The 23,464-nt window shown below is 43.3% G+C and overlaps 1 protein-coding gene across 3 annotated transcripts in view; it reads right to left on the minus strand.

The window, feature by feature from the left end:
* Positions 1 to 23,464, minus strand: part of ATP2A2 (ATPase sarcoplasmic/endoplasmic reticulum Ca2+ transporting 2) — a 258,289-nt gene that overhangs the window by 177,509 nt on the left and 57,316 nt on the right. For all 3 annotated transcript variants that reach the window (XR_013602562.1, XM_078667497.1, XM_078667496.1), the window contains exon 5: positions 5,064 to 5,202. Coding sequence is in view for 2 of the 3 variants with exons in the window: in XM_078667497.1 (XP_078523623.1) it covers positions 5,064 to 5,202 (139 nt within the window). In the remaining variant the exon portion in view is untranslated. The remainder of the gene's footprint in view (positions 1 to 5,063; positions 5,203 to 23,464) is intronic.

The raw sequence follows: 23,464 nt of genomic DNA on the forward strand, positions 1-23,464 counted from the left end.
GACACATGTCCTGGGGATAGACATTTTGCCCAAATCACTTTGCAGCCTACTAGGCTCTGCACCCAATCGCAACCCTGAAGATACATGGAACTTTTTTAAATTTATTTAATAACTTTAGAGAAGTTCTACATTCCAAACTTGCAATCGTGTTAGCGGGCTCTTTAGAACAGCATCCCCCCCCCCCTACCAGTTTCTGAACAAAAAGTGGCAGGTACATGCTCTTAATTATTTTATTTTTTATTTTTCTCAAAGTAGTTTTCCACAGCTTTGGACACCAGTGCATGCCCTAGGTTTCCTGTAATCTATACTGCAATTTGCAAAATTATTTTCCATGGCGCAAAACTTGCAGGTTTGGCCAGAACCGTAAGTTAAAAGATCACAAATAAAATATGTTTTGAGTTCTTCCTAAACAATCACATTTCTAACATTCACATCTATATATAAAAAAAAATTAAACATTTTAAATGAGACTTAATTTCATGTGTAATATCATTACTTTAAAAGTCAAAACAACAATAAATGTCAACTTTCGATGCCTGCTCCAGACCCATTTCAAAACGTAAATGTAAAAAACGAAAAATGTTTGCCCCAACCCACAAAAAAGCATCTTTTCGAAGTGTTGGTCTACTTTCGGGCAAAATTTTGGGTAAATCCATTCAGAGCAAAATTACCTATGGCCGTAGAATGAGAATGCTTGTAGCCACCCCCCACCCCCCACCAATCAGGCTCCCTTTAGCAAACTAAAATGTGTTTTCAAAGAAAAATGCAACTGAACCATAAGTATAGTTGACATCGGATTTTGCCTTCAAATGACAGGACCTTCACAATGGGGGTACGTAAAGGTGTGGGAGGTTAGGAGGTAGGTCCATGAAGACATGGTGACCTGTGCCTTCTAGGTTCCAGCTCTACATCAACGTTTATAGATCTTAAATTTCAATCAAATTTACAATCTTCATGATAAGGTAGCTTATATGGTCAGACTTCTAAGTGACACCAGATTCCATGCTTTCTCGTTCCCTGGATTATATTTTTTGTAATACTTACAAACAGGTGCCTATGTCATTTGACAAAAACTGAAGCAGCATCGAGAGCACTCCACATTAAGTATAAGCACCAAGCTTTGTAAAACTAACTTATGGCAAGCCCGCAAAATGTTAGCTTTTCATTTTCATACAAAAATTCCGCAACACCAAAAGTGGTGATTTTCATTAAATGAAATACTGTTAATACGAAATACCACCTTTTCTGATTTAATAAATGAATGTGTGATGCTCAAATCTGTTCGTCATTTGCATTAGTATGCACATGTACTACTGCCACACCTGGTTATTTGTAGGCATGCAAGGGAGACTATACATCTCAGGCCACGGATGACCACAATACCTTTTGCACCACCATCATTATGCCTGGACGAACATTATACCATGGGTGAGCACCAACATACACCGTGGTTATAGTCAAGTAACACGTTCCTCTTGAAGATGTATAAGCCAATTGTTAACCATCTACCATTGGCACATCGCACATCCTGCAGTATCCAGTAACATGAACATACAGAGATCATACCCAACAAATGTTATCCTTCAGTTTAAGGTACTCAATTTATGGTGCTCAGAAAGCGGCAGAGCCGAGTTAAAACTGATAGGATTCTATCTTTCACATGGATACCACACTATATGTAAATAATTAGCATTTCACTGGCTGTGCTGTCTTTGGGACAAAATGGGTTCAAGTGTATGCTAAAGTGAACTGGCTGTAATGAAATGACAAGACGGCCAAAGAGAGTGGTCACCCAAAACAAGAGGAGGCATAGGCTAAGGCTGCACTGACTCGCCCCAGATAAGGACAATAGATCAACAAGCCCAAAAAAAAAAAAAAAAAAAACTCCTTGAAAACAAAATAAGAGAAACATTTTTCTTTCACTCTCAAACAATTACCCTACAATTAGGACATTTTTCACGGGCACTGCGGTTTCTACCATCAGGAACAGGCTCCACATCAACTGGAACTCTTCAAAACACTGCACCAAAACATGCAACGCAACTCACTGCACCCCATGCTCTCGAACTTATGAAACAGAAGTGTTCCGATTCACGCTCTTCAGCAGCATTAGGCCCTGGAAAGGCTCCGGATAGAAATCAAGCGCAGCTCAATCCCTTAACAGACTCCACTATTATCTCTCCTTATCGGGCCTGGTTTATGTTGCACAGAAAACCTTGGTCACCTTTCATCAGGTGAGTGGTTTCCACAAATTAACAACCCTGTAATTCCTTTATGCAGACACCCACACAGACCATCTTCCTAATCAGTTAAATGAAGGGTATGAAATGGAGTAGCACCCAGGTACAAGATCCAGCATTTAACCGCTGCACATTAGGCGTACTTCATCGGTTTTACCTACAATGTGATCTACCTGCAAGGTTACCAATGGTAGGATTGGAGGGACCCAGTCTACAAACCAGCACTAACAAATGCACCCATAGAGGTATTAAGATGAGGATACAGTACCATAACTAGGTTCAGTTACACTGTGGCTAAAGAGCCAGAAGACTGCCTCAAGCCACCACACATCCATAAATCCTTGACAGGCCTCAAATTCAAATAAATTGATGAAAGTGGCAAGACCGTACACACTCAAACAACTTGAACAGTCATGGGGACGGGGAGTAAACGGAATGAGTGAAGTGGGGAGAACTCCTCAAACCTTCCAAAAATCACCATTCAGAGTTACAACTGGGTTCTCTGATAAATCAAAGAACGCCAAAGACGAACGTATACGGTTTACTTTGTGCTATATAAAAAGATGCAACGATTCAATGCATCAATACAGCAACCATGCTGAGGTTCACAACTGGGGAGAGGTTTTTGAATGTACTCACCCTTGCAACCTGTAGGGGCCTTTTGGCGATTGGAAACCGTTCTGACAATATTATTCAAATGGCTTTGAGAGAAAAAGCAACAAAAAAATGCAGACAGATTCCCAACAAAATTAGCAAGCATAATTATCAGCAATCTGATATCTGGTACGTCTGTGTGGAAGGCTTGCTCCAACTAACACAAACCACAACTTTCTTTTAGAAGCATTTAAAAGCGTTCGAATCACAAAACCATGGCCAAGTGTGTAAAAAATCAAATACATCTTAAGACGCAAGTCCCTACAAACTCCAGTGTCGCTGGAAGATTAATTGTAAACAACCAATAAGATTAATGTTCAGACTAGGAGGACTTCATTAAATATAAATACTTTTCAGCTCTTTGAGACTTGGAGGCCTCTAGAAGCCTACAAAGAGATTTGTTTTGCCATTAGCAATACGAACTATTGCAAATCTCAACTGGAGTCTACACACCCCATACAGTGGGCTGCAACATTTAAATTGAGGTTGTGCGAACACCAGCAGTGCAAGCGGGTGGTGGGTAGAAAAGGAATGGGTGAAGAAAGGTTTATACCCAATTAAAGGATTTCTTGTATCGGGAGTAGAGCTGGAGTAGTCCATAAACTGAGTGTAAAAGTAATACATTAAACTATGATTTAGTCCAATATACCTAGTTCTATTAACACCAACACAATAGAGGTACAAGTATTACTACCTAGTGCATACTGTCCACATGAAGGGTTTTTATTTACATGCAAATATTCAAAAACGTAACAGGTAACTATATTTTAGTATTTTATACTATTAGTGTGGAGTTCTGGTGATATGATGCCCAAAAAAGGCAGCATATTTGGAAAGGTCAGAGACTGCAGTTCGCACTACTGGACCATATATAATACAGTAAGTAACTCATTCACATTACAGGTTATCAAATAGTAAAAAATTTAAAGCACTCCTAGAGAATATTGTATAGCTACATCCTGTACTACTTATTTCACCATTGGTTGAAAAGTATAGTGCAATGAGGAGGTCATTACTAAGAATCAAGGGTTTGAAACCAATGTGAGATATAGGTTAAAAAACAGCCTCAGACTAACAATTGTCCAAACTGTCATATGTTAACCACTCACAAAAATAAAAAGGATTCTCTACTGGAAGAGCCTACGATAGAGGGTTAGTTGGCTACATCTGAGCTTATCAATCTATTATATGACAACCAAACAGACTTCAAACCTCAATGGAGCAAAGCCTGCCCATGCTTCTGACAGATAGACAATACCAGACTAAGACAATACCAGACTAAGGACCGCTAGCAAGAATGGTTCCTGCCCTTGTTCAAACAGGACCTCTATAGCCTTTGACAGACCACCACCAAATATTAATCAACGTTTTGCAAAAAGATACCCCGAATTCTTGGACAGACCCGCAATGGTTCCTGTCCTTCCTCACCAACCAACACCAATTCATCAAGATGCGAACTCAAAAATCCCAAAACCTATCAATCCCCCATGAAATAACCCAGGGCTCCTACATCCACTTCAGCCTTCAAATAGAACCTTTACAAGCTCCATTGTTGGACGGGAATCATGACTCACTGACGACGTAGCCTGTGGAGTCATGGAACCTTCCCCACAATTATATTATATAGTATATATGCTGGTGTGTAGAATGTAATATGCCATTGTAAGCACCTACATACACACACCCTATTCATAGAAACATTCACACTTTAGACCTATACAAAAACTTTTTGAAAAAAAACCTACAGAACTTTGGAAGAACACCTTGGTCATATCATACACTGGACGGCAACCAGTAGTTATTGGGGAAGGGGGAGCCTTTTATGACTTATCACCTCCCATCGCTTCAAATGGGTGGTATCTCGTATCAAGTCTCTGAAAAGTAGGTAGGGAGATATAGAATTCTCATCATACAGCAGAAGTTATCAATTGCAACATTTCTTAAACTGTTTCCCCGTAGTTGTGTTAATTACAACAATTAAAACATACAGAAACGTCAATTCTATCAAATTTTTATTTTGCTGTGTCTTTAGACACTCATCTTAGCAAATTAGCATTAAACCAATTAAAATATTAATTAGCAACTACACTGCCATCATTTAATTGGAATTACACATAACTAGGACATAAATGATAAAAAAAAGTAATAGGATTATGTATTAAAGCTTACCTGCCACTTCCACTATGTCTCCTGGCACGATGTCTCTGGCTTTGATCCTTTGCACATTCTTTCGGTCCTGTCGATACACTTTCCCAATTTCAGGCTCATATTCTTTAAGTGCTTCGATGGCATTTTCAGCATTCCTTTCCTGAAAAAAAGTATACATAATGAAGGTAACCAGAAATGTCAAAGCGAGAAGCCAAAGATAAGCACCAGCATGTCAATCGTAGGAAATAGTATTCTGAGAAAGGTGTTAACTATTTAACTAGTGAGAGAGCGCAAATCAAGAAAAAATAGAAGTGCACCATATTTACAAGCACGTTGTATTGGTTTAGTAAACATTATATAAGAGTGTCGAATCTATAGAGTGAAAATACATAAGAGTATTTAATTAAAATAGAATACTTATATCAAGTGTGAAGAACTAATGTAGATGTTTGTAGAGATGTTAGAATGATGTTGAAATCTCATGTTATGTGGCGGTGGTAGGGGAAAATGTAATTCTGCTAATGTAGAAATGTGTAGGCCACATGGCAGTTCACATAGAGTACAAGATGCTGTTACACTCTTACACGATGGTGGATTTTGATGTTATTGTAATTCAAAGTATTATTGATCATGGAACTGAAAAATATGTTTTATAGAAGTGTTTCATATAATCATTGTGTGTAATAAGTTAGAATACTGTTTAGATTAAGAAATTAAATGTTTTGCAGAGTGCACAGGCCCGTTCATGTAATTCTAATAGGCCTGAATAGACAAAGTCGTTTCTTTTGATCTGTATGTGCTCGTTAGAGAAAGGTCGTGCTAGGCACAATTTGTGGAGCTTGCTCGATGGTTTACGACTCAGAAGATACGGTGGAGGACGGAATTTGAGGCCCACAGTACAAGTGTCTGTTTGCAGGTGCGAGGAGGTTCCAATCAAAAAAGTGATGAATAGACTTTTGTTCAAGAGAACCAGGCACAGGCCTGGAGGAGGCTTCAGGAATTTCCTGGGGGGTACCGTCTTGCCGGAGAGGAGCCTGGGAAGCAAGGTCAACGCTAACGATGGGCCCAGAGGAGTATCAGCATGGAAAATGCCAGAATCAACACCACGTGAGGGGCGTCTCTAAAGGGCGTTTCTATTGTAAATGTGATTTTGTATTAGGGACAGCACCCCTGGGTGGAGTTAAGGCAGATGGTCTGAGGAACCCAAGAGAGCGGATGGGTAGGCAGATAGGGAACTGCGAGACATCGTTTTTGCAACAGAGACTAAGGGAAGTGTGTGATCTTCTTTGGAAGTCACCACTGCTGACACCTTTTTAGGTTAAGATCTTGTTAAATAGGGATGTCACTTAGTCTAGTGTAGGGACAGTCTAATCTGATTTTCTTCCTTTCTGTAATGACTCACAGGCTACAGCTTGTATCTATTCTTGCAACTTTGATGATTTTTGAATTGGTTTTGGTAATATTCTTCTGCCGACTAAGAGCATTTAGAAAATTTATGTTTGTATTGATACCCGTATATCTTTTGAGCCTTATATTGAGATGTTTGTATCTTCAGTTAAGTTTGGCTTTGTAATAAACTTTTAAGCTTAAGTGGTTCTTTAGAGTGGACTAAGTCATTAACTGATTGACCTAGTAGTGGATTGCCTTCTACTCTATGACAGGTACCAACGGTTCAGTCGACCGGAGTTGGGATCTAGATCTATAACGATAGACCAGAAATCCCGCGTTAACAGTTGGTAGCAGAGTGAGGATGGTTACCTTCTTGAGGAAGGTGATCTAGACTAGGTTAAGTTTACCCCCAGGTCCCTAGAGATCGAGAGGTGGCCTGCCGAAGAGGGTGCTGACGGCGTGAGAGAAAAGCAGCAGAATTGGACGAGAGTGAGTATAACAAGGGTCATGCGTGGACAGATTGCGGTGTTTTGTGTTGTATCTGTATTGTAATGTCATGCGGAGTTGAATGCCTGTAGAGTGAATGAGAGAGGGTTGTGAGCGCGCGCAACCTGGCAGACTGGTAAACTGGTAACCTGGGAAACGGGGAAACCGGTGAACTGGTGAAAATCTTAAGTTCGGGGAAGAGCTTAAGTGGTTCGGGTGTATCGAACATCCAGAGTAGTTGTCGACCAGAGAAAAGGGGGTCATGAGGTACCATTGATCGCCTGCAGGACCGAGATAGGGGGAATGCAAGAGTGAGTGTGTGGGTAACGGACGTAGGGTCGAAAGTTACCGTGTGCAAGTAACCTATCAGAGAAGGCGATTGTCTGGACCAACGGAAAGACATCGTCAGTTAAGGTGACAATTACAGTTAGACTGTGGACGTACAGTCAAGGAAAGTGATCGCTTGGTCGGAAGTAATCATTTTTCAGAGTATGAATGGGACGCATGCATGACCGGGAGACGAGCGGAGAAAGGAGGGGAACTGCTGCGAAAGGGGGACGAGTGACGTCAGCGAGAGCCACGCTGTGATAGGCCGGTCGGTGTGAAGCCGCGCTGAGACGAGTGACGTCAGCGAGAGCCGCGCTGTGATAGGCTGGTCGGTGTGAAGCCGCGCTGTGATAGGGCGGTTGGTGGGACGTCAGCGAAGAGCCGCGCTGTGATAGGCCAGTTAGCGAAAACCGCGCTGGGATTGGTGGACTGTCATCAGGAAGTAAACGAACGCGGAGAAAATAGAAATTCAGAAATTTGGAACATGAAGTGTTTTAAATGTTTGAGAGGGATTTTTAAAAGAAAAAGAAGAGAATCTTATTACGGGGAAGATGCACCGCCAGAGGGTACACCAGCTCACTATATGGCAACGAATGTTGGGTTGCATACTATACTGTGGCTTGGTACTTGGAGTAAGATTACAGAAGGGAATGAGGAACTGACTTTTCCGAAATACGGAACGTTTAGACTAGAAGTGTTACATCAGTTGAAAGCAGTTATGTCCTCATTGAGACCTTTGCCTAGACCAACACAGTTTGAGGCGCTTAATGCGTGGATTAGGGCGGCGCACGACAGGAATCAGAACAGACGCCAGGAAAGGGTAAGGCGATCAGTAAGGGCAGTGCAAGATGCCAAATGGGATGCGGAGGCTAAGAGATGGAGGGTACAGACGATTGAAGTGGATAAGTTGTACCCAGTGAGAGGTTACAGGAGAAAAGAGACCAATAGAAGAGGATGATGAGAGCGAGACGGAGGATGGCCTAATAAATAGGTTGTTGATAGATAGACCGCCTCCGGACTATAGGGAGACAGAAGGTACGGAGCCCCCAAAGGAAGACAGGGTTGACATGGAAGGAAATAGGCCACTCCCTATAACTGATTGGGTACCTACCAAAGGTGAGGAGACACCTCAACATAATCCTGTACGGGGAGTAGTCGGAAGGGTTGTGGTGCAGAAGATGCCAGCAACAGAGAGGGTTGAGTCTTATGGATTACCAGATGCTCTTCAAGTACCCGTTACCATAGGCCCTATAGTGTCGGTTTATCACCCAGAGAAAGGGAGAGAGGAAGAACAGGTACGGCTAGAGAGAGAGAGAGTTAAGATGGAAAGAAGGAATAACACGACAAATGCCTGGAGGCAATTGCCAGGACCGATAACGTGGAGCACCCCATTGGATTCAGCAGTGGGTCCCGTAACAGAGCAGGGGGGTCAGAGAGGACCGATGGACCTAAGGGGACCACGGAAGAAATCCTATAAAGAGTTGAGGGCTGACTTGAGGGAATGGGATGGGTCCACAGGAGTACCGAGCAACAGGTCAAGAGCAGAAGCAGAATGGGGAAGTCGAGGAAATGGAATATTATCTCACTGCGGGGCTAGTGAAAGCAGTCAGGAGTGGGAAGGTAAAAGTCAGGAGAGTAGAGGAGTTACACGTCATATTGACGGAGGAAATGGACAGGAGCAAAAAGGCAGAAGTACGGAGTGTGGAGAGACATCTCGTCTCATCCAAAGTGGGGGAGACCAAAGGACCCAAGAATACAGGGATTGGTTTAGGTGCACTCACCACGCACCTGGCGATAATGTACAGCACTGGAATCGTGGGAGCATGGGGAACCGCGAAGGATCTTGCCATGCGTCGAGTGATCAGAGGTCACAGGCAAATTGTGAAGACATGGGGAATAATGGAATGTCTTGCCATGCACCTAGAGAAACAAGGCAGAATGGGAATTGTGGGACTATAGGAAATAGGGAAGTGTTTCACTATACACCCAGAGAGGATGGAACTGCATGGGACCTGGAGAGATGGGAGCATGGGAGGACTCTCCATAACTCGCCTGAGCCTAGACGTAGGACTCAGAGCTGTGATGGGAGAGATGTAAATAGACTCTCTAGAGATGGCATACTGAAAGCGGTGATAAAAGCCAAAAGACTCGATGTGACCAGCTTAAAATCTGACCTGGACGAGGTAATAGATGGTACAGTGCCGTTAGAAAGGATTGACATGTACGAACAAGATGAGCTGCTGTTTATAGTAAAGGACATCACTCGAAAGGCCAGAGCAACTCATGAGAAACTGTCTGAACTGGCAGACAAGTATATGGTAGATTTGTCCAGAACCAAGGCATTACAGGGTAACCACAGGTTGCATTATTAAGATCAGGACCTAGAAGAGAGGAGGACAACTGGATTAAAAACACACATAAGGGAACTGATCACAGGAATAAGAGCATGGAGAGATCTGGACAAATGGGAAGAGAGGTGGTTGAAAAAGGGAACTGTTAGGCGGAGTGCGAATGTGATGTCTCCGGAGGGATGGCTAATGCAGATGGAGGCATTCCCTTTGCGAGAAATAGCGAATGGGAATTATGTACACGTACCCTGGAGTAGGGGAGATTTGGCTGCATTTACAAACTCATTTCCGAAGTTAAGGGAGAATCCTGTAGAGTGGTACAAGCAGGTAGAGAGGTTTGTCAAGATTTCAAAAGTATTGTGGATTGATTTGAACACCTTATTCGACATTGTGGTCCCAGGAGATTTGTGGCTAGCATGCAAGGTTAGTGTCGAGTGGCCAACTGCAGAACCAGAAAGGGATACTCGTACTAATGGACCGTCAGAAAGTGTAATGGTAAAATATGAAAGGGTGATGACATGGCTGAAGGAGAAGGGGCCACCACAAGACATAGATTGGGTAAAAATAGACCGAACAAGACAGGAACCCAAGGAGACAGTTCATGAGTATTATGAACGATTGCTGAAAACGTTCAAACAATACAGTGGATTAGATGTAATGGATCCCAAGGATATAGGACAGTTTGTATCAAAGTTTGTTTTGAGCTTGAGACCTGATATTTGCTTGATGATTCAGCAACATTTAATTTGTTGGCAAAACAAACCATTGGATGAGATTTTGAGATACGCAAGGTATTGCAGTGATGAAATAGAGTCCAAAGCAAAGAAACTAAAGGAGAAACTGATGATGGTGCAGATGCAGTCGGCTGGAAAGGGAGGACAGCAGCAACAGGGAACAGGGACAATGGGACGGAAATCAAACAGTTAGAATAAGGACAACGAGGAAAATCCGAGACCTAGAATAGACTTTGCTACATTGAAAAAAACGACAAAGTGCCACCAGTGTCACCAGGTGGGACATTGGAGACGCGAGTGTCCCTATAACCCTGAAAACTGAGAACTAGAAGTTCTAGAGGAGGAAGTTCAGGAAGTTCCAGCCCAAAGGGTGACAGTGACAAAGGGTAAGGTGGCCAAAGGGGGGACTTCGGCTCCTCGAGCTCAGTTCCCGCAGCCACCAAAGATTACGACAGGGGGAAAGGTCTATAGACCAATGCCTTTTTTCACAGGTGAAGAAGAGTGTTACTACGTTGATCCATTGACGGGACGACGTGTAAATAGAGAGGAGGACTGTACCCTCCGGGCAGTCCTAGAGGTGGATCAAAGATGACCGTTTGTTGAGGCTGAAGTGGCAGGGTGTCCTACAACATTCTTAGTAGATACTAGAGCTACTCGATCAACTTTGAGATCGGCGGTGGTTCCAGATCTACCAATGTCAGGGGAGACAATTCAGGTGGTAGGGGTTGCAAATAGAAGGATGAATAGCCCTTTGACGGAACCAGTATCAGTGAAAATAGGAAACTACACAGATGAACATCAGTTTGTGGTATGTGATTCTAGTCCTGTGTGTCTGTTAGGAAGGGACTTATTGTGCAAATTGAACTGCACAAAATACTGCACACCTCAGGGAGTGGAGGTACAGACTACAGACGATGATGCTACCTTTAAAGTTACAAATTCGAGAACATGCATAGAACTGTATCCTACCCTGACTGTGGAGGACCTTCCTTGGGACTTACGAGATGCAGTGTCATCAGAGGTATGGGATTTTACTGGAGAAGAGATAGGACTGATCAAAGGAGTAGAACCAGTGAAGATTATGGTAAAACCAAATGCTGAATATCCAAGAACGCCCCAATATAAATTGACCCCGGAGACGATTGCAGGAATAAAACCCGTAATCGACTCTATGATTCAACAGGGAATACTGAAGGAAATTGTGGGTAGTCCATGCAACTCCCCGATTATGGGTTTGCGGAAACCTAGTGGTAAATTTAGAATAGTGCAAGATCTTCGAAAGATTAACAACATAGTTGTTTCATGTTGTACAGTGGTACCGAATCCATCAGTGATATTGTTTCAGATACCATTCCAAGCTGAGTGGTTCACAGTGATAGATCTTTGTCAGGCTTTCTTTTCAATTCCATTAGATGAGGAGAGCCAGTACCTTTTTGCTTTTAAGCTGGAGAATCGTGTCCTAACATGGTGTCGTATCCCACAAGGGTATACAGAAAGCCCGTCAATTTTCAACCAGCTATTGAAGAAAAATCTTGAAAGTCTAGTACTGCCAAAGAACTCGGTTCTGGTCTAGTACATAGACGACCTACTTGTTGCGTCAGGAACGGAAGAGGCTTGTAAGATAGATACCATTGCCTTGCTGAACCATTTACCTGAAAATGGGCATAAGGTATCTCCGAACAAATTGCAGTACTGTTTGACAGAAGTACAGTACTTAGGTCACAGAATAGAAAAAGGAAAGCGCAAAGTGTCACCAGATAGGATAGAGGCGATAATGAAGATGAACGCGCCTACGACACAGAGAGAAGTTAGGATGTTCCTAGGAATGGTTGGTTATTGTCGACAGTGGATAGCTAACTTTTCACTGAAAGCAAAACCTTTACAAAAACTGACGCACAAGGAGGTGAGTGATCCGGTACCATGGGACAAGGATTGTTTGATGGCATTTCTACAGCTGAGAGAGGACTTGTGCCGTGCTCCAGCTTTGGGGATGCCTGATTACGAAAAACCATTTTCACTTTACTGCTGCGAAAGGGAGGGTTGTGCTTTGTCAGTTTTAGTACAAACTCATGGAAATGCCCGTATACCAGTTGCATACTTTTCGGCTACTTTAGATCCGGTAGCCGCAGCGTTGCCCGAATGTCTCAAATCCGTTGCTGCAACAGGTGTCAGCATTGAGCAGTGTGAAAATATTGTCATGGGACACCAGTTAGTGGTGTACGTACCTCATTCTGTAGAACTGTTAATGACCAGGACCAAGACACAGCACTTGACCAGTAGTAGGCTCACGCGCTACGAGCAAGTTATACTTGCTGCGGAGAACGTGACCCTTAAGAGGTGCTCTGTTTTGAATCCCGCTACATTGATGCCACTTCCTAATGATATAGAAGGCGAGGAATGTGAAGATCACGACTGCCTTGATGTGACTGAACTATGCACGAAGCAAAGACCAGATATTGTGGATGAGCCGTTGATCGACCCTGATGAAATTTTCTTTGTTGATGGCTCATGTTTAAGAGACGATACTGGTCGGTTGAGAGCAGCTTATGCTGTTTGCACCATTACTGGAGTTGTAGAAGCCGCTTGCCTGGAAGGAGTACACTCCGCTCAGGTGGCAGAAATCATTGCATTGACACGTGCTTGTTTAGCAGGAAACAAAATTAGAGTCACTATTTATACCGATAGCCAATATGGTTTCGGAGTAGTTCATGATTTTGGGCAGTTGTGGTCTCAGAGAGGTTACATGACCTCCTCTGGTTCGCCTATTCGAAATGGGGAATTTGTGCGACTGTTACAAGCATTACAAGGTCCAGCAGCAATTGCAATTGTCAAATGCGTAGCCCACACCAAAAATACAGATGTGTCGCAAGGTAATAGATATGCAGACGAAGTTGCCCGCTACTGTGCGGAGCAAGGATATTCTTTCACGGAGGTGGAAGTGGGTGGGGCTCAGGAAAGGACCGAGTTAAACATGATGCTAGAAACAGTTGATACTTGGGAGGATTTAAAAAACATGCAAGAGAACGCACCTGATTCTGAGAAAAAGGCATGGGAAACCGCAGGTTGCGTGAAAAGTGAAATGGATTTTTGGGTTTCAGCAGATGGAAGGGCAGTGTTACCTGAGGAATTGGTGAGTCCAATGGCACGACAGATACATGGTCCAGTACATTTAGGAAGAGATGCTATGCTGAGGGTATTCAGGCAGACCTGGCAGGCAGGCCTAAATTCAGGATTGCAGCAGAAGCAGTGTGTAAGAGATGTGTTATATGTCAGCAATTGAATGTAGGGAAAAGAACACCAGTTACAATGAGTCACATTGGGAGGTCTGGGGGGCCTTTCAACAGAATGCAATTAGATTTTATTGAGATGCCAAAAAGCAACCGCCTCAGGTATGTTCTGGTGGTTGTATGCATATTTTCCAGATGGGTCGAAGCATACCCTACACACAGGTGCGATACACTCACAGTGGCAAAGTTGTTGCTTAGAGAGTTGATCCCGCGCTTCGGGGTGCCGACCTCCCTGGAATCAGATCGAGGAACTCATTTAAACAGTGAAGTTGTGAAGATGCTTTGCTCTGCATTGAACATTGATCAGAAGTTGCACTGTAGCTATCGACCAGAGGCTTCAGGTATTGTGGAGCAAATAAATGGCACACTCCAGTCCCGAATAGCCAAAGTATGTTCATCGACGTCCTTAAGCTGGCCTGATGCTCTGCCCTTGGTACTCATGAGTATGCGTAGCACACCAGACAGGAGGACAGGTCTCTCTCCACATGAAGTTTTAATGGGGAGGGCAATGAAACTTCCGTCTGTACCAACTACAGCTTTGTTGAATATTACAGATGACCTGATCCTGGATTACTGCAAGGGTCTGTCTGACGCCATTCATTCTGTGTCTCTTCAGGTGCAGGCTGCTGAAGTTCCATCTTCAAGAGATCTATGTCACGACTTGTGCCCAGGTGACTGGATTCTGCTGAAGAAGCACGTCCGGAAGAACTGCCTAGACGTGCGTTGGAAGGGCCCCTATCAAGTTATCCTGACAACGAATACCGCTGTGAAGTGTGGAGGGCTGCCAAACTGGATTCACGCTTCCCATACTCGAAGAGTTCCAGCACCTCTAGAAGAAACAGCTCCTCTCGCAGATGAAAATCCAGCTGTAGACGGTGAACCTCTAGAGGGGATCAGTCAAGCTGTGGGGGTATCGGAAGAAGTTGGGAGCGCTACAGATCACGAAGAGGGACAGGACGGCAGTGAAACTGAAGTTGCCACAGAAGGAGAAAGTTGCTGTGAATACGGCTCAGACACAGATCAAGCCCAGAGTGATCAAGAACCGAGTGTGAGGACAAGATATAGGAGAGAGAGGCGTGGAGAAGCTAGTTGGCCAAGTGAAAGAAGAAAGAGGCCAAGCTTGAAGCCAGCTCCAGAGAAAACTCTTGCCCCGGTATCTGAAGACTCGGATTTGGACGAAAGTGCACAAGGACAGGAAGGTCCGAGAAGATCGAGGAGGGTGCGAGTGCCTAGCAGAAGATACGCTACTCCTGAGTGGACCTACCTCGCTGCAGATGTCCAGTGTACAGAGACCCGGGAGGGTGAGGGAAGTGACCCTGACCAGTACTGACCCCATCATAACAGTGGAAATAGTATTTCTGATACCGGGAGTGGAGGTCGAAGGGTTGCTGACACTCAATATCCCCTATCCTCTTTATCTGAGCGGAATAAGAGACCTGGTTTTAAACAGAATAGAATTTCCGATTTGTTGTCCAAGGAGGTCAATACTTGAGGAGGTCCTTCTTCGTTTGGAAATATTAGAAGCCGTGATTAGAGTCGCTGGAACACGTATAATTTCGGATTGCTAAAAGACTGTGTGAAAGACTTTGTAAATAAACAAATTGAGAGATAACCTAGCGTCAAGTGGAAGAAGAAGAAACTAGGGACTTCCATTTAGTGGACGGAGAAGGGCTAGGGTTGTCTGTTGCTATAGAACACAAAGACTGATCTTGCGGAAAAGATTATCAGATTCCAGGTGTGGTTCGAGAAGAGACATTGTACAAGGAGAGAGACATTGTGCTGTGAAAGAAAACCAGAGCTATACTGACTGGAGATCATGGAGGCTGGCAACCCGAACCGCAGGACCAAATGCATAGTAGGCACACTTTCAGTAGGAGTGATTTTTCTTATAGTTTTAGTAGTTACTATATCTTATGTAGTGGGACATGAAAATGAAGGGAAAACATCAAAGGAAGCGAAGATTGCATCGATACAGAAACCTACTACTGCTGGTCAAAAGGGGAACAATACAGAGAAAGACAAAGCTTTACTAGCAGCTGAGACTCGTAGGTTACATGTAGATGAATCACAGGGAAATTTTAAATAAAATGCATATGCTAAATTGCTTTATGAATACATTGACGCTATGGAGGCCAAGAATTGTTACGTTTGTATGAAATTGCCAGCCTCTGTAGACGAAGGTATCAGATATCATCATCTTCCATTGACTTATGGAATCACATGTAGTTTGTTGCTTAGTATATTCTATGAACGTGATGGGTTTGAATACTATTTTTCAAACTTCGATGCTGTTTTACCAGAAGTGCCGAACTACAAGCATTTAAATAAGTGGGATTATAATAAGAGTGAAGACAGATTACAGAAATTTTTCCTTCCCTGGAAAACATTAGATACTTCACATGCCCGAAGAAATAATTTGACTTGTAAAGTGTCAGAAATTGAGAAAAAGTTTGTAGGACAAGTGGATGATCGATACCGGAGACAGAAGATTTTAAAAGCTTCAGGTCAATGGAAAACAGATTGGACCGAGGAAGAAAGGGCACACCAAAGAAAGGGTAGCAATGGTCCAATAGCTTTAGACCGAGAGAAAAAGGGGAAACTGTGTATACATAGAGGTGAAACCTATTACGAGAATGTGTTGGTGGGAAAAGTGAGTTGTGAACATGCTTTCCAATTAGAATATTATTCGAAAGACTTGAAAGAAATGCAGGTGATCCCAAATGTATATTTTGTCTGTGGAAGAAATGCATACGTGAAACTACCAGATAATTGGTATGGATCATGTTATTTGGCAATTGTCTTCCCCAAAATATACCATGCTAAGGATTTGGAAATTATAGAGGGAGGAACTCAAGCTAGAGGAAGAAGGGATGTAAGCGCTGAGGAGGTAGTTGGAGACGTATTTGGTGCTATGTTTCCTATTTTAGGGATAGCACTAAATGATGTCAAGACAAGAAGATTGGCAACAGTTGTAGATAGGTTGTCCGCCAGTACTGCTAGATCACTAATGCTGGTGGAGGGAGAAATGCAATCGATAAGGGCAATGGTTCTTCAGAACCGACTTGCTCTAGATGTTCTGTTAGCCAAAGAGGGAGGAGTCTGTAAGGCTTTGAAAGTCCACGAATGTTGTACTTACATTCCAGACAATTCAAAACCTTTAGAAAAGTACATTCGGAACATTACTGAAATTCATCATGAGATTGAGGATTTGACGAAGGTAACAGTGTGGGAAAAAGTAGGTCAAGGAATGGGTAAAGTTGGAGGTTGGTTTGCCAACCTAGGAAAGGGTTTCCTTTGGTACATACTGAACCCTATCATCATAATAGTGGTTTGTATAATCACCCTGTGGGGATTGGTACGGGTGTACAAATGGTATAGATCAAACAGGTTGCAAAGAACCATGAGAAGGCAGGAGAGGAGATTGACTGCGATGCAGGATAATCAGTACAGGAGTCTGAAGGCTCTAGAGATGATGAAACGAGGGGGTACTGAAACGACTTCAGTTTGACTCAGTCCATACCTCAGAGATGGTGTTGTAATGGTGATGACTACTAAAAGTCATCAAAGGGGGGATTGAGAGAGCGCAGATCAAGAAAAAATAGAAGTGCACCATATTTACAAGCACGTTGTATTGGTTTAGTAAACATTATATAAGAGTGTCGAATCTATAGAGTGAAAATACATAAGAGTGTTTAATTAAAATAGAATACTTATATCAAGTGTGAAGAACTAATGTAGATGTTTGTAGAGATGTTAGAATGATGTTGAAGTCTCATGTTATGTGGCGGTGGTAGGGGAAAATGTAATTCTGCTAATGTAGAAATGTGTAGGCCACATGGCAGTTCACATAGAGTACAAGATGCTGTTACACTCTTACACGATGGTGGATTTTGATGTTATTGTAATTCAAAGTATTATTGATCATGGAACTGAAAAATATGTTTTATAGAAGTGTTTCATATAATCATTGTGTGTAATAAGTTAGAATACTGTTTAAATTAAATGTTTTGCAGAGTGCACAGGCCCGTTCATGTAATTCTAATAGGCCTGAATAGACAAAGTCGTTTCTTTTGATCTGTATGTGCTCGTTAGAGAAAGGTCGTGCTAGGCACAATTTGTGGAGCTTGCTCGATGGTTTACGACTCAGAAGATACGGTGGAGGACGGAATTTGAGGCCCACAGTACAAGTGTCTGTTTGCAGGTGCGAGGAGGTTCCAATCAAAAAAGTGATGAATAGACTTTTGTTCAAGAGAACCAGGCACAGGCCTGGAGGAGGCTTCAGGAATTTCCTGGGGGGTACCGTCTTGCCGGAGAGGAGCCTGGGAAGCAAGGTCAACGCTAACGATGGGCCCAGAGGAGTATCAGCATGGAAAATGCCAGAATCAACACCACGTGAGGGGCGTCTCTAAAGGGCGTTTCTATTGTAAATGTGATTTTGTATTAGGGACAGCACCCCTGGGTGGAGTTAAGGCAGATGGTCTGAGGAACCTAAGAGAGCGGATGGGTAGGCAGATAGGGAACTGCGAGACATCGTTTTTGCAACAGAGACTAAGGGAAGTGTGTGATCTTCTTTGGAAGTCCCCACTGCTGACACCTTTTTAGGTTAAGATCTTGTTAAATAGGGATGTCACTTAGTCTAGTGTAGGGACAGTCTAATCTGATTTTCTTCCTTTCTGTAATGACTCACAGGCTACAGCTTGTATCTATTCTTGCAACTTTGATGATTTTTGAATTGGTTTTGGTAATATTCTTCTGCCGACTAAGAGCATTTAGAAAATTTATGTTTGTATTGATACCCGTATATCTTTTGAACCTTCTATTGAGATGTTTGTATCTTCAGTTAAGTTTGGCTTTGTAATAAACTTTTAAACTTTTAAGCTTAAGTGGTTCTTTAGAGTGGACTAAGTCATTAACTGATTGACCTAGTAGTGGATTGCCTTTTACTCTATGACAGGTATCAACGGTTCAGTCGACCGGAGTTGGGATCTAGATCTATAACGATAGACCAGAAATCCCGCGTTAACACTAGAACCCACCAAGCCATTTAGATTTGACAGAGCCAAGTCGACTTGAGTGTCCGTATAACATGTACCATGAGTTTGTTGTCACATGGAAAAATGTAGGAGTTTATAGAGGGGCAGGGAGGGTAAACGTTTATTGTATTTAATCGCAATTATTACATATTAGCAGGTGCTGTTAATTCAATAGTATTCTGGTTTGACAGTACTGTTTGCAATGCGTTATGGTGACTTGAAGTTCGTCAAGGTACTCATTGCACTCTAGATAGGGAGTGGAAGGCAATTCTTTTTTTTGTATTTGTTAAATATTCTACTAAATGAAAAAATTGCATTCCTGCATTTACAGCTGCAATATCTGACCAACTCAAATTACAGTGTGAATCTTATAAATGTTACTATCCCCAAATGTGTTTGAAGAACGCTGTAACAATTACCGTATCTATATTCTGCAATTAAAAGATACTTATAAATGCTTTAGCCTTTTTTTTTTTTTAAAGTGCAATAGTGCTGCCCGTGTCATAGTACTCTATTCGTTTTAGCCACATGCTGCTCATTGCACTCTCACCTGTCATCTCCCCCGTGCATGGACTATGGAGGGTGTGCTGGTGGGGCTGGGACATGGACAACAAAGCAAAGGCAGGATTTAATGTGGAAGCGCATAGACAAAGGGTGGGTGGGAGGCGCTGGGGAATGCACATTAACAACTAAGGGTGGGAAGCACACGAGCAATGGAAGGTGGGCTGAGGGGAATGGGGAGGAACACTGGGAGCAGCACAATGGAGATAGCTTGAAAACAGACCGTCACTAAGTGTTTGAAAAAATGTAAATGCAGCTTTTCAAAAGAGCAAGCAGTAGGACACAGTAATGAGTTTATGATCTAGGGGAGGGACAAAAATGAACAGGAAGGAACGTCTATGGAGGATGATGAAAAAAGAAGCTAGCAAATGAGTGGCAATGAAGCCAACCAGTGGGTGGCCTTCAAGCCCACTGTAAGATAACAAATGGTCTTGTAGGAGACAGCGCATGCATGGTCTTAGAAAAGATCTAAAAAAAGGGAGGGAACAAACAAGATGGACAAAGACAGCCACTGAATACAAAGTAAGCAAATAAGAGTGACATCGGCAACCAATTGTTTGGGCCATAGACCAGCGCAAGGTTTGGTATAGGCCCTAAGAAGCAAGACCTACAGAAAAAATACTTTTCCAACATTAAACAACCCTTTTCCCCAGGCAGCCGACAAAGATTTGAAGCCATACTAATGGAAAACTGTCCGGCACACAAAGAATAATAACCAACAAAGTGCTCGGCATGGCCTCATTCTGAAATAATTTGTCCCAGACAGCTTCAGATTTGCAGGTTGCTGCTTCCCAGATAGTCAGGAATGCTGCAGGAACTGATGCATGGTGAAACGAGTGCCCTAGCTGCACCCCAGAGAAGCAGCTGGCCCAGAACCTAAGATGCTGCCTATCGCGGCACCAGGTGCGCACCAGTTCTTCTAGTGAAGTACTGTGCTTGGGAGTGATGAGTAAAAATGCATATGGCCAGCAGAGTAAAGTGGTGACCAGCAGACATGCTGGAGCACAGCCATGGAGGCCAGCTTTACTGGGCCGAAGCCTACCTTACAGCTCTGTGCTCACCTAGAAGCGAGATACATCATGAATCAGTGGAGTTTGCTGCAGCACCACCAAATGACTTCAAGCCTTCCAGGAGATTAGGTGCTGCAGCATCCTTTATTGCAGCAATGCGGGGCGCTGTGAGACTTGGTGCTGGGCCCGCCAACTGTATCATGACTGCAGAGCCTGGCTCTTTCCAGTAGAATGCTTAATTCTGGATACAAGGTAACAACCTCACAGCATCCTGCCATTTTTGGGGGCAACAAGATACGGACATGCGACTCGTCCAAGAGCAATCGCCAGGATGGTTTGTTTGGCCTTCCTAAAAATCCCTAAATGGCTGAGAATAATTAAACTTATCCAGTATTGGGGTATTTTTCATAGATTCACATGCTTAGAATCATCCCCGCCGACGAGGTGGGAGTCTCGCGGTATAATAAAACAAACATAGTCATAATATCATTACACAATAGGCTACTATGGACAACAAAGTCACTACATTAGCCTATCTTAGTCCTTTTGCAAAAAGAATAAACTTGGAACACAGCCAATCAGGCTGCAGCACCCTCTAAGAACCTTCCACAGAGGCAAACCCTCAGATTTTCTACCACACGTCGTGAGATAGGGAGTCTCCCTCAGCTCTGCTCAGTTTTTTCTGTACCTTTGTGAGTAGAAATGTCTGACTTCAAAGAAAAGCTTATTCTTGCCTTGTTCTTCATGTGGGAAGAAGAGATTACACCGAGGATCCACATAAGGAATGTATTTATTGTCTTTATCCAGCACACAAAGTTAAGGACTGCAGGATTTGTAGAACCTTTCCTGCCAAGACTCTGAAGGACAGAGCAGGAAGACTGTTGGTTTGGCTGGAAAAATTGAAAGCTACATCAGAGGTTGTTTCTGGAGATGAAGGCAGTGTGAGTCCTCAAGCGTCCACCCCTCAGGCCAAAAATAGGGATAGATCTGATCCCCCGAGCGACAGAGTAAGACCTTGAAGAAGTCTCACTCAAAGACTGGTCAATCTTCCTCTAAAAAAAAAAAAAAAAAAAAAGAGAAACTTTCATTCTCTTCAGATGTGAAAACTGGAGAAAGAAAAGAAATCGAAAATTCCACTTAAAACTGCCTCAAAACAGAAATCCCTTTCTGAGTCTGTCAAAATCCAGTAGACGTCGAGAAAAGCACAGTCGACGATCAGTACAGTTGACGATCATTTCTTCGCCATCGACTAAGCCAATCTCGTCGACGCCTATTTCGTCGTTGATTGGACCCATGCCGGCAACACTTTCAAAGTCGACGACGATACAGCTCCAGTTGACGGGCCCACTGTGGACTATGATACGGGTCCACCGTCGACGATGATACAGCTCCCGTCGACGGTGATACTAATTCAGTCGACGAGTCCACCATCGATGACGGCAGCGACTTCCGGATCCAGACTGACGCCTGGGGATATTCTAAGGTAAGGAATCTAATACTAACCTGTTTCTTTCAGATATTATTACCAGGAAGTTTCTCATATCTCACCAATACCTCCTAGTCACCATCTGGAGGATTCAGATGATGGACCTTTTAGCCCAGCACGTAATCCTTCTCAGCTCCTTATTAAATATCAGGAGGATGATGATGAAGAGGAATACTATGAGCCTTGTGAATCTCTGCGGGGCCCTCAGGAGTCATTTCAGCAGGAACCTATGGTGCAAATGCCTATAGCTTTAATGCAAGATTTAACTGCTATGTTAAGAGATTACAACACGCTTCCCACCAACAGTGCCTGTTCCAGAACAACCTACTACGCCTGTGGTTTTGCAGACTGCTGGCTTTTCTGCCCCCATCATGGTGCCTCAGGAGGTGAAACCTTCACCTTTCGCTCAAGATGATGATGGCGACACTGTGGTGGAGAGGGAGAGATACCAAACTCACCCACAACTGTAGACGAATGGGAGGAGTACGTAATTCCTACGCCATCCACGCCAGTTACTCAGGCGAGGTTTTCACGCAATTATGGAGGGGGCAGCAACCAATCCGTTTGTTCAATCCCTATAATCGATCATATCTGGGAAGAAGGAACTAAAATAATGAAAACTCCATTTCCAATACCTGAGATTCTTCCTCGAATCGATACAAAAGTATAAAGCACCGGCTGATGCTCCTGCTTGCCTATCTGGACACCCAAGACCAGATTCTGTTATTTCACAGGCGGCCCAGCGGAAGTCACGAAATCCATCCATTCCGGTAACAGCGCCACCAGATAAGGATGGGATACAAACGTTTTACCACCATGACTGGGCCATCAGTTCGATCCACAAACTCTTTGGCGATTCTAGGTAGATCTGATCGCCAATTATGGTCCGACGTTTTCCCCTACCTCGAATACCTTCCCGATGATAAGCAGGAAGCAAGGAAGATACTTTTTGAAGGTGAAAGGGCTGCTTCAGGAATTGATATTTTGTATGGATCTAGCCTCATTGGGTTTTCGTCAACTTGCCGGAGCAGCAGTCCTTAGACAACAGGGCTGGTTAAAGTCCACCACCTTTCGCCCAGAGGTCCAAACAAAAATATTGGACATGCCATTTGATGGGGATATGCTATTTGGGAAATATGTAGATGAGGCTTTGCAAGAAATAAAAAAAGATACCGACACGGACAGAGCTCTTGGCACTTTACAATATCTGAAGAGTCCTTTTCGAAGAGCTAGAGGCAGAGGATCATACTCCTTTCGAGGTGTATATCAAAGATACCAGAACCAGAGCAATCGGGGACGATATGGGTATCAACAGCAGCAGTCCTATAGAAATCCCCCAGCTGCCGCTTATAGACAACAGAACAAGTCAACCTCAAGGCAGGGACTCTGCTAGAAAGCAGTGACAATCTCTTAGCATCTGCAACAGATATGCCACACCTTGTTTACAGGGTTCCGAAGGTATCCAGACAACTTGAAAAGAATAATCACAGACAAGTGGGTCTTGGATATTCTCAAATTTGGGCATACCCTAGAATTTGTCAAAGTATCCTTCACATCTTGCTCTTCTCAGGAAGGAAGAGAAGGCCATGCTTTCGACAGGAGCGATAGAAAGAGTGCCTCGCTCTCAGGTGGGGAAAGGATTTTATTCCTGCTTTTTTCTAATAAGGAAAAAGTCAGGGGAATGGAGGCGTATCCTGGATTTTAAAAAACTGAACAAATATCAGAAGATCTCTTTTCGCATGGTCACACTTCAAGAAATCC

Source organism: Lissotriton helveticus, chromosome 11 (genome assembly GCF_964261635.1).
Source record: "Lissotriton helveticus chromosome 11, aLisHel1.1, whole genome shotgun sequence".
Classification (NCBI taxonomy): domain Eukaryota; kingdom Metazoa; phylum Chordata; class Amphibia; order Caudata; family Salamandridae; genus Lissotriton; species Lissotriton helveticus.